The 12999-nt window shown below is 42.4% G+C and overlaps 1 protein-coding gene across 2 annotated transcripts in view; it reads right to left on the bottom strand.

Moving 5' to 3' along the window:
- ptprub (protein tyrosine phosphatase receptor type Ub) overlaps positions 1-12999 on the bottom strand; it is a 151873-nt gene that overhangs the window by 64986 nt on the left and 73888 nt on the right. For both annotated transcript variants that reach the window (XM_041943280.1, XM_041943281.1), the window contains exon 3: positions 7210-7481. In XM_041943280.1, coding sequence (XP_041799214.1) covers positions 7210-7481 — 272 coding nt within the window. The remainder of the gene's footprint in view (positions 1-7209; positions 7482-12999) is intronic.

Raw genomic sequence — 12999 nt, 5'->3', positions numbered from 1 at the left:
AGCTAGGAAAAAGGTAGACAGTGAACCTTGAGGTCAGACTTTTTTTGTCAGGATACTTTTTTCACAACCTCACTTAAATAAATGGAGTATTTTTACAAAATAAGCCAAACTTCTCAAATGCATCATGCCATTAACATTTTAACCAACGATTTTCTGTCTTGTACAGCTGCAGTGTGACATGAGGGTATTGATTGCGATTTTTGATGCAAGATGCCAGTGTCTGATTTTCTGTGCTGAGCCCTAAATGATACTTCATGAAACCTCACATTGAGTTTTTTCTCCAGAAAATGTCTCAAAAGCATCAGCGTTTAATTTTATTTTTACACAAAACAGCCATTCAAGAACCCCTAGAAAATAATCTACATGTAGCAGCATTACGATTCAACTCATGAAACGACTCATCAAAAGTGAACTTTGATTTTCAAACTGTTTTTGAAGCACGTTGCTAAAGTCTTATTTGAAGTCCACACCGAGACCAGTAGAGCGCCGAGATTATCTTCACTGCCACAATCCGCTTGTGTTTGCACACCAAATTTAAAAGTCACAACAACTTCTCCAGGACCTCTGGCCCAAATTCCAGCCTTCCACAGTCAGCAGGACAGTGATAGTCCACCTCCCCGGACTTGAAAAGCAAGACGTGTGATTACAGCAACAATTGGTGTGACAACAGGCCTGGCCATGCGCGACCCCTAAAGGCACCTTTGCTGACACGTCGTGATGGGATGTGAGGAGATTGGGGTCAGCTAAAAAACTCCTGACAGAATGAGACACAGAAAGCCAGGTGTGCGGAAAGAGGGGAGGGGAGAGGCTGGAGGAGAGGCGGGGAGGGAAGGAGAGGTGAGGGGGGAGGGCAGGAGGAGAGGTCCTGGCTGCTGGGTCTCAGTATTGGAGAGTGACCCTGCTCAGTCTATAGCTGGCTGCTCTCCTCAGGCTCAGGGAGGAACACCGAGGCTAATCTCCTTCTGTCAGAGTCAATTTTCCTGTTTGTTTCCCAGACGCCGCTGGAACCTGAGCTGGAAGATGGCACCACTTTTAAAAGGGGATATTAACATTTCCTGTTTTCATCATTTCCACTTCGCCCCCGATTTCAGGTCGTCCATTTTCTTGGAAGCCTGTGCAGGATCCTCTCGTCTCATTTCACTCCTTCTTTCTCTCAGTTTGTCATTGTCTTCATTTCTTTTCTCGCTGCCTTCCCTCCCTCCTTCTGTGCACCCGGATAAACAAGCACTATTTACAGCGACAACACCCTTCGATATATGACCTGAATTAGCTGTGTAAGCACACTGTCATGTTGTTAGGCTAACATCAAAATCAGCCACAAACACTGATTAGGCTTAATGGTATACAAGGAAGAGAAAAAATGTCTAATTGAAGGTGTTATTTCTCTCCGCTGAGCTAAAGCACTCAATAAGAGATTGATTTCTGGTTAATCCTCAGTCTTCTTAGCCATTAGGATAGGAGGTTATTAAGAAGGAGACATTCCAAGCATTTGTTTCAATAAACAACCTTCCCGGATTTTTATTGAGAGCCACTTTCCCAATGAAACTTTCCATAAGCCTAAACTTTATTGTAATGAATGGCTACTTAACTTCCAAAAGCTAAAAACGCAGGAATCATCTTGTGAGGGAAAAAATAAAAGTGTGACAGTCGGTGATTTATGACTGATATAAAATGCACATCAGGAGAACATATTACATTACCATGCAATATTGGCTTTTAGAAGCAATTGTAATGTATACAAACCAAGAGGCGATTTATTTGGCCCCATAAAGCAGCTTTTACCTTTTCCGTTCCAGTCAGGAGGCGCCATTAGACACAGAGGGCTTTCACTCGCCATTAGACGCAGTCATAGATAAATAACTCCTTAAATATTCACAGACAAAAGGTCACATGCTGAGGTAAATCTGTTCAGGTGGAAAATGTCAAAGGAAAACAGTCTGTGTCTGAGAATGTGGAGTTAGGGATCTCAATTCGCTCTCTACAGTGTTTCACAAAACCCTTTTCGTAGCCAAAGGCTCAGCTTGCAGGACTGAGATGTTATCAGACAAAGCTGAGATGTGAGGATTGTTGTTCACGTACCTCCCTCTCTCTTTTCCTTGTTGAATAAGTAAACAAGATGGCGTCATGGGAAAAGTGATGTGTGGTTTGAGAGGTCGAGCCAAACAGGCCAGATGTGAACAGAGTGCGACAATCAAATCTGAACATCTACAACGTTTCATTTCAGCTTGTCTTTAAGAAATTCATTACTTTTGGGAAATATGCTTATTCCAAAGACTGAGATGAGACGATGTCGTGTTGTGCATTAAGTTCAGAGGTGTGTAGCACTTCTAGCTTAGCATAAAGACTAGAAACAGCTAGCATTGCTCTGTCCAAAGGTAGAAACCTTTCTTCTTCCTGAAGACTTGTCACCGCTGTGAGGCTACCAGGACGGATTAAACCAAAACATTCATGCGTGAACTTCTGAGATGCTGGTAGGCTGATGTTTTTACCTTATGGCAGATACAGGCTAGCCCCTTCCCCTTGTTCCCCGTCTTTACGGTACGGGAAGCTAACCGTCTCCTGGCTCAAGCTTCAAGCAAAGCGTGAGGACTTCTGGTTTATTTGAAACAGGAAAGCAAAAACAGCACTTGGTTTTAGCGGAGGTTAGAGATAAATAAATAAGTTAATCTTTCTGCCCCTCCCTGGATCAACACGACTGCTGCACCCACCTGTTTTTTTGCTAAAAAGTAGTTTCAGGCGGGTTTCCACTTGCCTCTACTGTTTAGGCTAAGCTAGGCTAACCACGTCCTGACTCCAGCTCCAGGCTTAAAGCACAGACATTGATTGATATTGATCTTCTAATCTCACTTCTGGAGAGACAGCGAATACACATATTTCCCAAAATGTTCATTATACCTGTAATACCACACTCATACGTCACATGGCCATCGAGGGAGTTTGGTTGCTGTAATCACCCCTCCTGTTAGAAATGGGGGAGACGAAAATCCTTGTTCTTTCCAAGGTTCAGTTGAAGCTAATATGAGGCTTCAACATTGTGAGCTTGCCAAGCGCCAGTGGGTATTTTCCAAAGTTTTATTTTTCGTTGACTGATTTGATTTTTTTCACTGTTATTTTGGAAGCCAGAATTGAGTCTTGAAATTCACTCCTATTGTCTTCCTGCATGACCTCCCTAAACCCTGGCAGACGGATACATCCTGGTAGTCAATAGGTTTGTGGCAAAATGTAGGTTTGCACACAACTATCAGGCCAAAGATACCCACTCAGTTTGATTAACATTTTGCCAATATCAGCATGCAGAGAAAGTGACACGAGACGGAAGAAACACAAGTCTGAAAAAGATTCTGACTTTTGGAAGGAGACGAAGCGGAGGAAGGAAAGTGAGCGAGGATAAAGAGCGGAGGGGGACATGTCTCCGGCTCTACTTGGCAGTCTTGGAGGGCTGGATAACATCTTTAATATTTGATAACAAGATTCTCCAGGTATTGCAAACACTTCTACCAATAAGAGGCAGAGAGAAATATGGCAATGTACACCAGACACGCACGACATCTTCAATCGAGACATCTCAAGGTGATCTGACTCTCTCAGATTTCCACCCCAAAAACCATTGAGCACCACAGCCCAATTTCACAGCTGTGATGGGAGGCTGGATGTGTGTCACACAGCGTTACGCACACACTGTGTGTCACGCTGGCCAACCTGATGTCAGTATAAAGGGCAACCTGATCAGAGCACATTTCTGAACTCATGATTTGCAACACAATAAACGGCAACATGGACACGAAGTCCTGCATGAATGATAACATCTTAAAAAGTACTGAAGCTGTAGGTTTAGTTTCCTCCACAATAATTCTCTTAGTGGTGATTATCGGAGAATTACTTCACTGTTTTTAATTATATTTCACTATGACATCTTCAAGACATAAACAGCAACTGTGTGTGTTGTAAACACGGTATTTCATTACACCCTAAATCGTAAAATGAGCAACCTTGATAGTAATGTCACATCTGTACCTGTGCAGTGCAAAAGGCTACGCTGACATTTTGTATCCCTGTGCTGTCGGCAAGGTACTGGGAGCTCTAATATGACCCGAAATCTAATAAGGCGGAAAAACCTGCGGATTTGAAAAACCTCCTCCAAAACGATGTGCGTTCCCCTGGGACTTATTTTACTCAAAGACAATGATAAGAAGTGCCTATTCTCCACCTCTGCTTCAAAAGAGTGCTTTGCTAGCTTAATGACAGGGTAAAGCTGCCTGCCTATCACTTAAAATCCAAAGCGATTGTATTAGACCTGCTACGGAGCTGACATAACCCAAACCCTTTAGTGTTTAAAGGCACACAAGCTGCAGCTAACGTGCTTTAGAGCTAAAAGTCTCTTGTGGGGAAGCGAACCGGGCTGCAGCAGGCCCCGGTCGCTCTCCTCGTTTGCATTTTCCATCACACAGAGGACGGCTAGCATCAAAGCTCTATTAAAGCAGACAGCCTTACACCTCCCCGTTTACCCTTTTCTGTTTTGTCTGCGTTGCAGAGAGCAGCGACGTGTTGCAAGGCAAGACCCTGTGTCATTCCACAGTGATGAGGTTTTTGGCTGCTGAGGGATTAGCAGTGTAAGCCGTGGTATACGTGACTTTGAGGGGGCAGTTTGCTTTGCTCTCTTTAGACTAACAAGAAGCACAAGCTCGGCTGAGTTAAAGTAAAAATGAGAGAGGAAGCAAAGAGACGCCTTTAATTCCTTACATGTTGCAATTAGATACATTTTCTCTAATGGTGCCGATACACGGTGACCAAAATTAATCCAATAAATTTGATCACCGTGTTTCCCCCCATGAGATAAAAGCTACGGGCCATTAGCGGTTTAAGCCGTTCTATTAAAAGGCTGTACTGTCAATACTAATTTAAGTGCTAGGCCCATCTCCTTCCCCTGTACTGTTCGTCCTGTCTTCAGAGCCATCTACTCCTCCTCATAAGCCCATTATAAACCTCCTTCTCATGAAGGGAGCTTCTCATTGGAAGCCGCAGCACAGCTCTGACTCACCTATGAGCCATCGCTGTTTGCTGGGATATTTACAGGACCGTGAGACAAGAAAGCGCACAGCTCCGCTGGGGGAGAGGAAGGGTGGATGAGGAGAGTACACTGGCAGAAAGGGAAGGCAAGAAAACACGTTATTATGGCATTCATGACTTAGCATGCCCGATATGTGATGATGGGCCAGAGCAGTGGTCGGGGTCTGTATTATTACGCAGAGATCACAGCTCCGCTCTCGCTGCATCCATCTGCACTGAAGCGCTCCTTAGGAAGACACTCGACCGCTTACAGCTCACTCATTGTTAAACATCCAGCGCAAGAGCAACTGCGATCGAACACATGCATTTAAGCATCTAATAAGGGCATTGTAAAAGTAATGATTCAAACTGAGGATGCCATGAATTATTTGATTTAAATCTGAGCCGATGAACAGTTTTGCTGGCAGGGGGGCTTTGCCAGCCTGGTGAGGGGCCGGACTGGCTAGTAGAGCTTGCAGTCCTCTTGGATACTGATTTGTAGGGACTGAGAAGACACCCAAAAATGCAGTACAAAAAGAGCCACTAGCATGTGTAGCTTAGCAAAGGGGTTTCTAAAAAGCTGTCATTTTAAAGATATATCAACAAAAAAAAAACATTTTAACAAGCTAATAGGATGATTATTTTGTCACCATTGCAAGGAAAATGTCTACATTTTGGGAAATACAGTTATTCACTTTCTTGGCAAGAATTAGAAGACAAGACCAATACCACTCTCAAGGTGTATATGTAAAGCGGAGACAGGAGGTGATTATCTTAGCTTAGCATCAGGACTACAAACTGAGGATCCTCTTTCCACTTCTAAAGCTCACTAATTAACATGTTTTATCTAGTTTGTTTGATACACGCAAAAAATGGCTGCCTGGCAACTTCACAGTGACAACAAGACTCCAGGAAGTCCCTGTGCAAAGACAGGAAGTAGTCCAGCACATAACCCTTCTATAAAACCACAACTTGTTTTAGCTTTTGTACAGATTAAACAAATTAAATAGAACAAATGAATGATGTTTGGATTGTTGGAGTAGGCAGATTTTCTATCTCTGGACAGACCCAGGCTAGCTGTTTCCCCCTGTTCCTAGTCTTTATACTAAGCTAAGCTAAGGTTTCCTCACGCTAGCTTCATATTTAGTGTGCAAGTACAAGAGTGGTATTAATCTTCTCTTCTAACTCCACGCAAGAAAGTGAACAAGTCTTTTTCCCAAAATGTCTTCATTTTCATTTTTCTTCATTTTTCATTTGGCTTGAATCAAACAAATATTCATCATCCAGAGAGTATAGATACACTGTCACCATAATATTTATCTCTATTGAGAATAAAGCTTGTAATATTACAGTGTGTCCTGGACCACAGCAACTAAACTTTCTCTAACATGTTTATGTGTAAGTGTCCATGTAAGTATAGTGTTTATCTGATGCTGGTAGAACAGTGTCACCCTACATCTACATCTAGCCCCCTGTTTGCTCTTATTTACATAGTGAAGGTCAGATCTTGCAGGGCCGAACAGAATTTAATTAAGTCGGGGGAATTGACAGTTCTTGATAAAATTCACACTCCTCAACTTAATTGCTTTTTGACAGCTCCGCAGCGTTTGCAGAAAAAAGAAATTGGATTAATAGATGATATCCCTCGTGCTCACCTGACTGTGCCATCTACAAACCACAGCACATCAGGCCCCCACTTGATGCCAGTCAATATCCATCTCCTGTAAGTAGGCAACGCACCATGCAAATTGTAGGAGTCAGCCAAACACACAAAACACAGGCCTCAGTGGGTCCCTACCAGACGTGCACACAAGAGGACTAGTTGGGGCCCTTGAGCACTAACATTAGCTACATTCACAAGGGAATCAATTCTAATTAAATTGCAAAAGCAAGTAATTAACATCAGATTCACCTCGAGGCTAAAATGAGTGGTAATCAGCAGAGCTTTACTGTGTGACATTTTTCAGCTGAACAAGATGTCGGTCAATGGGTCGGCAGAGGGTCTCCTCTCCTGGCTGTTCACCTCTTCAGTGTTGCAGTGAGCATCTGGTTTCAGTAACACATTGTGAAATCCAAGCCATAACAACACAAGCCGGATGGCAAAAAAGACACACTGGTCACATCATCGCATGTAAGCGATCTCTCAGACGTCAAAGTTTGTACCTGGTATTCATTAGGCCAGAAGGTGCTGACAGCCAGCTCAACCTGGTGCCACTGCTTGGCGTGAGACCCCGACGTGTTCCACACCGGACTGCCGAGCGGGCCGCCGTTGACTCGCACATACGCCCGCAGGGCCCCTGGACTGTGGCCGTCCCGACTGTAGAGGAAGTAGCTGAACTGGACGCAGTGTGTGTCGTTTTCGCTCAGCGTCTGCAGCAGCAGCTGAGCACGATGGCCCACGGCGTGCTGGGAGGAGTTCACCAGCATATATGATCCTGGATGGAGCAGAGGAAATGCATCAGTTATTCACAGTGTTCCTTTATGGGCCACCACAGCTGTTTATCACTTCCAGCTAGCATTTTCACACATATTCCTAAGGTAAGCTTCGGAGAACAACTCGTGACGTGAATGACAAACGTGAAAAGTTTTAAAAGTCGGTTTTGAAGTCATCATGTGAATATCAGCCATTTAAAGCCTAAAAACATCTTTAAATCTTTGTGTTCCCTCTGCCCCAGCTGTCACATACGGTCAGAGATGCATCCACAACTTGTGGCAGTGAAGCATGCATTTTCAAAAAGTTCACAAGCCGCTTAAATGCCTGCAGTGCTGAATCATTTTAAATAATTGGAAATTGAAAGCAGCCAAACAGACACTTGTGTTCTCTGCGCGGTCTGTCTCCAGAGGCACTTATAACACCTAACGTTGTGGTCAGCGTTCTTTTATTCATGTGTTTTATATTAATGGATATTCATGGTATTTTACAATTTGTTTGCTGTGTTGCTTTCTTTAAAAAGGAGAGCAAATTAAGGGAAACTGAAGTAATGCACCACAAGTGTGCGTATAAATACTGTGACCATCTCTAATAGCACAGTCTCAGCTACTACTAGATGTATCAAACTTGTTTAACTGGTTTGTACATGAGCCCCTGAGAGATGTGCGTTAGAGCGAGGCTCACATGAACCAAGGCAAACATGTCACAAAGGAACAAATCTGCTTTTAACTACTTTAAGCAGGATAAAACCACAAGAAGAAAAATCTAAGTATTCTCCTGCTACTCGCTCTTATGTGCGTAGGCGGTTGATAACAGGAGAAGAAATGCGCCCTGCTGAATAAAAAGACACAGTTGGTGCTGGCTAAAGCACTAATTCTTGTGAATACTGGAGAGAGACGCAGGGAACGAGAGATGGAAGAAAACGGCGACAGGACGAGCTAGACAACAACCGATGGCAGTTTTCCCTCTGCAAGGTGATGCCGAGGTAGGAGACGAGATTTGCAAAGCCCCCCAAAGCCTCCTCTAATCAGGATAACATAACCCCATTGCCCTTTGCCTAGCATCTGTCCTGCCTTGAGTCTGTGCCCGCTAACGTGATTAGCACAACAATGTTGGGAGACCTTCCTGTGTACTGACATAATCAAGCCTGTTGTCTTTGTACTCCAAGGTCTTTCTGTTCTCAGTCAGAAATGAGCCACAGAGACCAGACAGTCACAGCCTTGGCGCCAGGTGTCCTGAAGACATTTATTCTCCACTCAGATGTTGGAGCATGTGGATGCTGAATTGCCAGACAAAGGAAGAAATCTTTGCATCCCGCACAGACTGCACCTCTAAATTGGTAAGTGTCCCAGACAAAAGAATGCACGCTAATGTTTTACCCTCCAAACAACTCACCATTCAAACATAAGTGCTATGAGTTATGAATACAGAACTCGTATTTGTTCTCCCGGCTCGTCTTTCTCTCCGTTGTGCAAAACAAGACATCTGACGGAGTTGTCTGATTCCTCACCGGCGAGTTAAAAAACGCTAATTAGCTCTTTAAGTGCAAATAAGACAAACCGCCTAAATTCACAGGCGATTGTTGTCCATAATGAGATTGAGATTCCCAACCTTTAACCTCGAGCTATAAAGAAAGTTAAACTGAGGACCAGAGAGAACTAGGGACGGTCATTATCTGGAGGCTACAGTGCAGCCTTTACTGCAAAGCCCCATTGCCCTGCAGCCCACTGTCAACAGCCCCTGATTTGTGTCTCGTCCCGGGCTCGGGATCTCGCCACTCTCATTTCGCTTTGCTTAATTAGATCTTTCAGAATCCGTCTCCGCTCCTGCACCCTCCAGGCCCACAAGGGACTCATAAAATAATAGCAAACGGCTGAACTGCTGCCGCAGTTCTGTCCTCACTGCTGGTTATATCCTGGATGTGTGGCCCTCGTTTTATATATAGACATTATTAACACCTTTCTGTTGACTTTGCAAGTTACTATAATGTCACATGGGGACGCAGGAACCAGAGAGTCTGCTGCCCTCTAACCTCCTCTGAGATTCAGATGGAAGATAGGTGAAGTCATAAATTTAATAAGACACTGCTCGGGAGTGAATATGATGTATGAAAATGAAAATGTCCATGAATTAAACATTGTGACAAATTAAATTAAGGTCCTGGACACATTCTGTGCAGTAATCCTGATATACTGTGAGATAATCAATGGCAGCCCATTCAATATGGACATTATGCATAATTTTAATTCAGGTAATTTGGCAAAGTCTTGCCTCTGGAGCCAACAACGAGGTTCTTAAGACAATGTTTGTGTCGGAAAGGTGAAAAGGGTGATAAGTACACACATAAAAAATTAAATACAATTTATAATTTACCAAATGTTTTTTCTGTTTATATCAAACTGTATTTACTAAAATGACAGAAAAAGTCAAAAATGCCCAAATTCCCGGAGTTCAATGTAGGGATGCACTGATCTACTTTTTTTCAGGATCACATTCAGATACCTGAATCTGGATATCCGCTGATACTGAGAACCAGTCCAATACCAGTGTTTAATTAACAGGCTGTGTGCATCACTGTGTGGAACAGACTGGGATCATTCTTTTATGCTTGACTTCAACACTGCCTTCCTAACTTTGCAAAACAAAATGTAATAAAATTCAATAAATATATAAACATATTTTTACTGAATTGTTGTTTTTTTTATTAAATAGTAATCTTGCAAAAGCGACTTGGTAAAAAAATCACCAGGAACTACAAGTGTCATCCTTTTAAATGCAGAAACAAATTGGTCAGGAATCAAAATTCCAGTACAAAACAACACAACTGCATCAAAATAAAGATAAATAAAATCACAATCCACAAAGGGACTGTAAAGTATAACCTGGTAAAAACAAAACATTCAAAGTAAACAGGAATCAGATTTTTTATTTTTTTTGTGAACATTTAGTGCAAAAAGGCACGTTGAAGAAAACATAGAACCGAACTGCATAGATCAGCCCAAAAATCTGCATCATTATTAAAGATGCCTGATCAACTATTTGAGTCTGCATTGGACCAGAATTGGATATCGCTATGGTATCTGTGCATCCCTAGTCAAAGATTACATCTTCGTATCGCTTGTGTTGTCTGACAATCAGTCTACAATCCGCACAGCTTTCGTTATTTCAATGATAGAAGACAGATACAAACTGAAAATCTTCACACTTGACAGACTGGAAATGGCAAATGTAGAACTTTTTGATTAAATATAGGGCGAGGTCGTTGGCTTTTTCTTGTGAAGGCTGTACTTATAGTGTGGGGACGGACTCGTAAACATTAAAGTTAAGGCTGCTCTTTACCTTTACCTTGAGATCAGGACACTCTGAACAGCACAATCAGAAGAAGCTGGGGAGAAGAAGAACTTGTTCCCTTCCACCAAGACATTATCAGGAAGTACAGAAGAGGTCGGCGTCGCCAAGGCTGCCGTGCCCACACAAAGCAGTGACGTCATTCTGCCACTCACAGAAATCCTTGAACTTATCTGAAAAGTCCGCCTGAACTTTAAATTTTCAGCCTATATTATCATTAACTCTGTAATAGTACATTTTGAGTGTAACCCTCAATTTGTCATTAGCTCTTTGCACCTTCATGAGTTTGTCTAGCAGGAGAGTTCTGGCAGTCGCATTGTTCTTCTACCTGAAGCCATTTCAGCTGTCAGTTCAGTGGCCCTAGAGCTTGTTATTATGTTCAATTATCCACCTATATAGAGTTCAACGTAATGCATTGGCCATGGGAATAACATTGTACTGTATAGCTTTAATGACAAATTTATTACTTTTCCCAGGTAACAAAGTAATATATCAAGTCACTAACAAGAACTTGGTATTATCATTAAAATTAACCACCAGCTATTTAGTGTTCAGCGCCTGGAAATGAAGTCTTGAATAATATTTTATTCAAAATCGCCATTGCTTGCTAAAGTACAGCTGCCTCAATAATGGCAAAAACTATAAACCAGCACAATAACAGTTACCTACATGAGCCACCATGTTCTGAACACACACATTATAAACACAACTGTACAAACACTCATGTCACAAACCAACATTTGCATTTTGGACTACAAACCAGCAAACAAACCAGCACACCTCCACCAGCTCCACCCAGGTTGCGAAAGGCAGATTGATTTATTCACCTGGTGCCTTTTTATTGGGCTTCAGCCTTCTGATTATGCGCATACTGTCGAAGAAACAGACTTGTGTAAATAAATGCTTGGGGTCGCGGTTATCCCTGCGAGACGCGGCTGAGGAGCACACGGAGCTGCACGGATTGAAATGGGAGCATCTGGAAAAACATGTCTGATAAAGCCTGTCAGCTCCTGTCTATGCCAAGGTTATGGTGGGATCGCCTTATTATTACAAACAACAATAGAAAACAGTGGTCGTATATTTAACACAGTCATGAACATTAAGGAGTCTTCACAGTGTTTATGACTGTTCAATGTAATTTTTAATGCAGATGAGATGTCTTTGTTCTGACATTAATCTAGACAACATAAGCTGTCATAAACCTGCCACAGCAGGTCTAAATACCACACCTAAAGACACTGTTTAGCTTTATGTGTTGCATTAAACTGTCATATGTGGTTGTTGGCCGTCATGATACCATCATAAAGACGTCATGAATATTCTTCTTGACCTCAACCACAGTGGTACAATTTGAATTTGTCATTAAGACGTCATTAAAAGTTGCAAAACCAGTCACAACAGGGAACACATATGTACTTAACATACATACTTGTTGCTAAAGTAAGCTAACTCAAGCTGCCATTAGCTAGTTAGCTCAGTTAGCCGTGCAGATAGCGCTCCTATTAATGTTAGCTGGCTCAGGCCAGGCACGCCAGGAGCCAAACCCAACACCTCTACTGTACTCCCTGTCACCAAGCTGGCCTCTGTCTGTCTCGAAGGCTGGTTCATGCGTAAATTTGCGCCCTGGAGCTAGAGAAGAGTTATCTGAATCCATGTATTTCCACAAAAAACATGCTGAATCAAACAGCTCTCTGGTATTTAAGCACTTACGTGAAGGAAAAAAAAGGAAAACTTAAAAAAAAAAAAAATTCAAGAAAACGTGACCCCCTTCTTGTCTCCTATCTGCCTGTATATTAAAATTGACTTTAATATTTGACATATCTCTTCTAACACTTGACATGGTCAAACTCCCGGATGATACAGGTGTAGAACTAACCTAATTTTTCTAAGTCACTTTCATCATATGGTCCTCCTGCTTTTATCAGGTCACCTTTTATATGCACAGATCACATCGATCACTGTGTACCTCGCTTTGGTTTTAAGGTTTAACTGTCTTCCCTTGTTATCTGACATTTTCATTGTTTTACTCGGCTTCCTCTTCTTTTTTTCCTTGAAACTTCTCATGTTTACGCTTTCATTAAAAAGTAAATGCTGGAAAATAAATGAAAACTAATCTGATCAAACTCTGTTTAGCGCTCCCACGCATGCCTCACACGCACACACACACACACACA

This window comes from Chelmon rostratus, chromosome 8 (assembly GCF_017976325.1).
Source record: "Chelmon rostratus isolate fCheRos1 chromosome 8, fCheRos1.pri, whole genome shotgun sequence".
In the NCBI taxonomy this organism is placed as follows: domain Eukaryota; kingdom Metazoa; phylum Chordata; class Actinopteri; order Chaetodontiformes; family Chaetodontidae; genus Chelmon; species Chelmon rostratus.
Note: the sequence above shows the minus strand (reverse complement) of the source record. Positions and strands in the feature narration are given on the sequence as shown.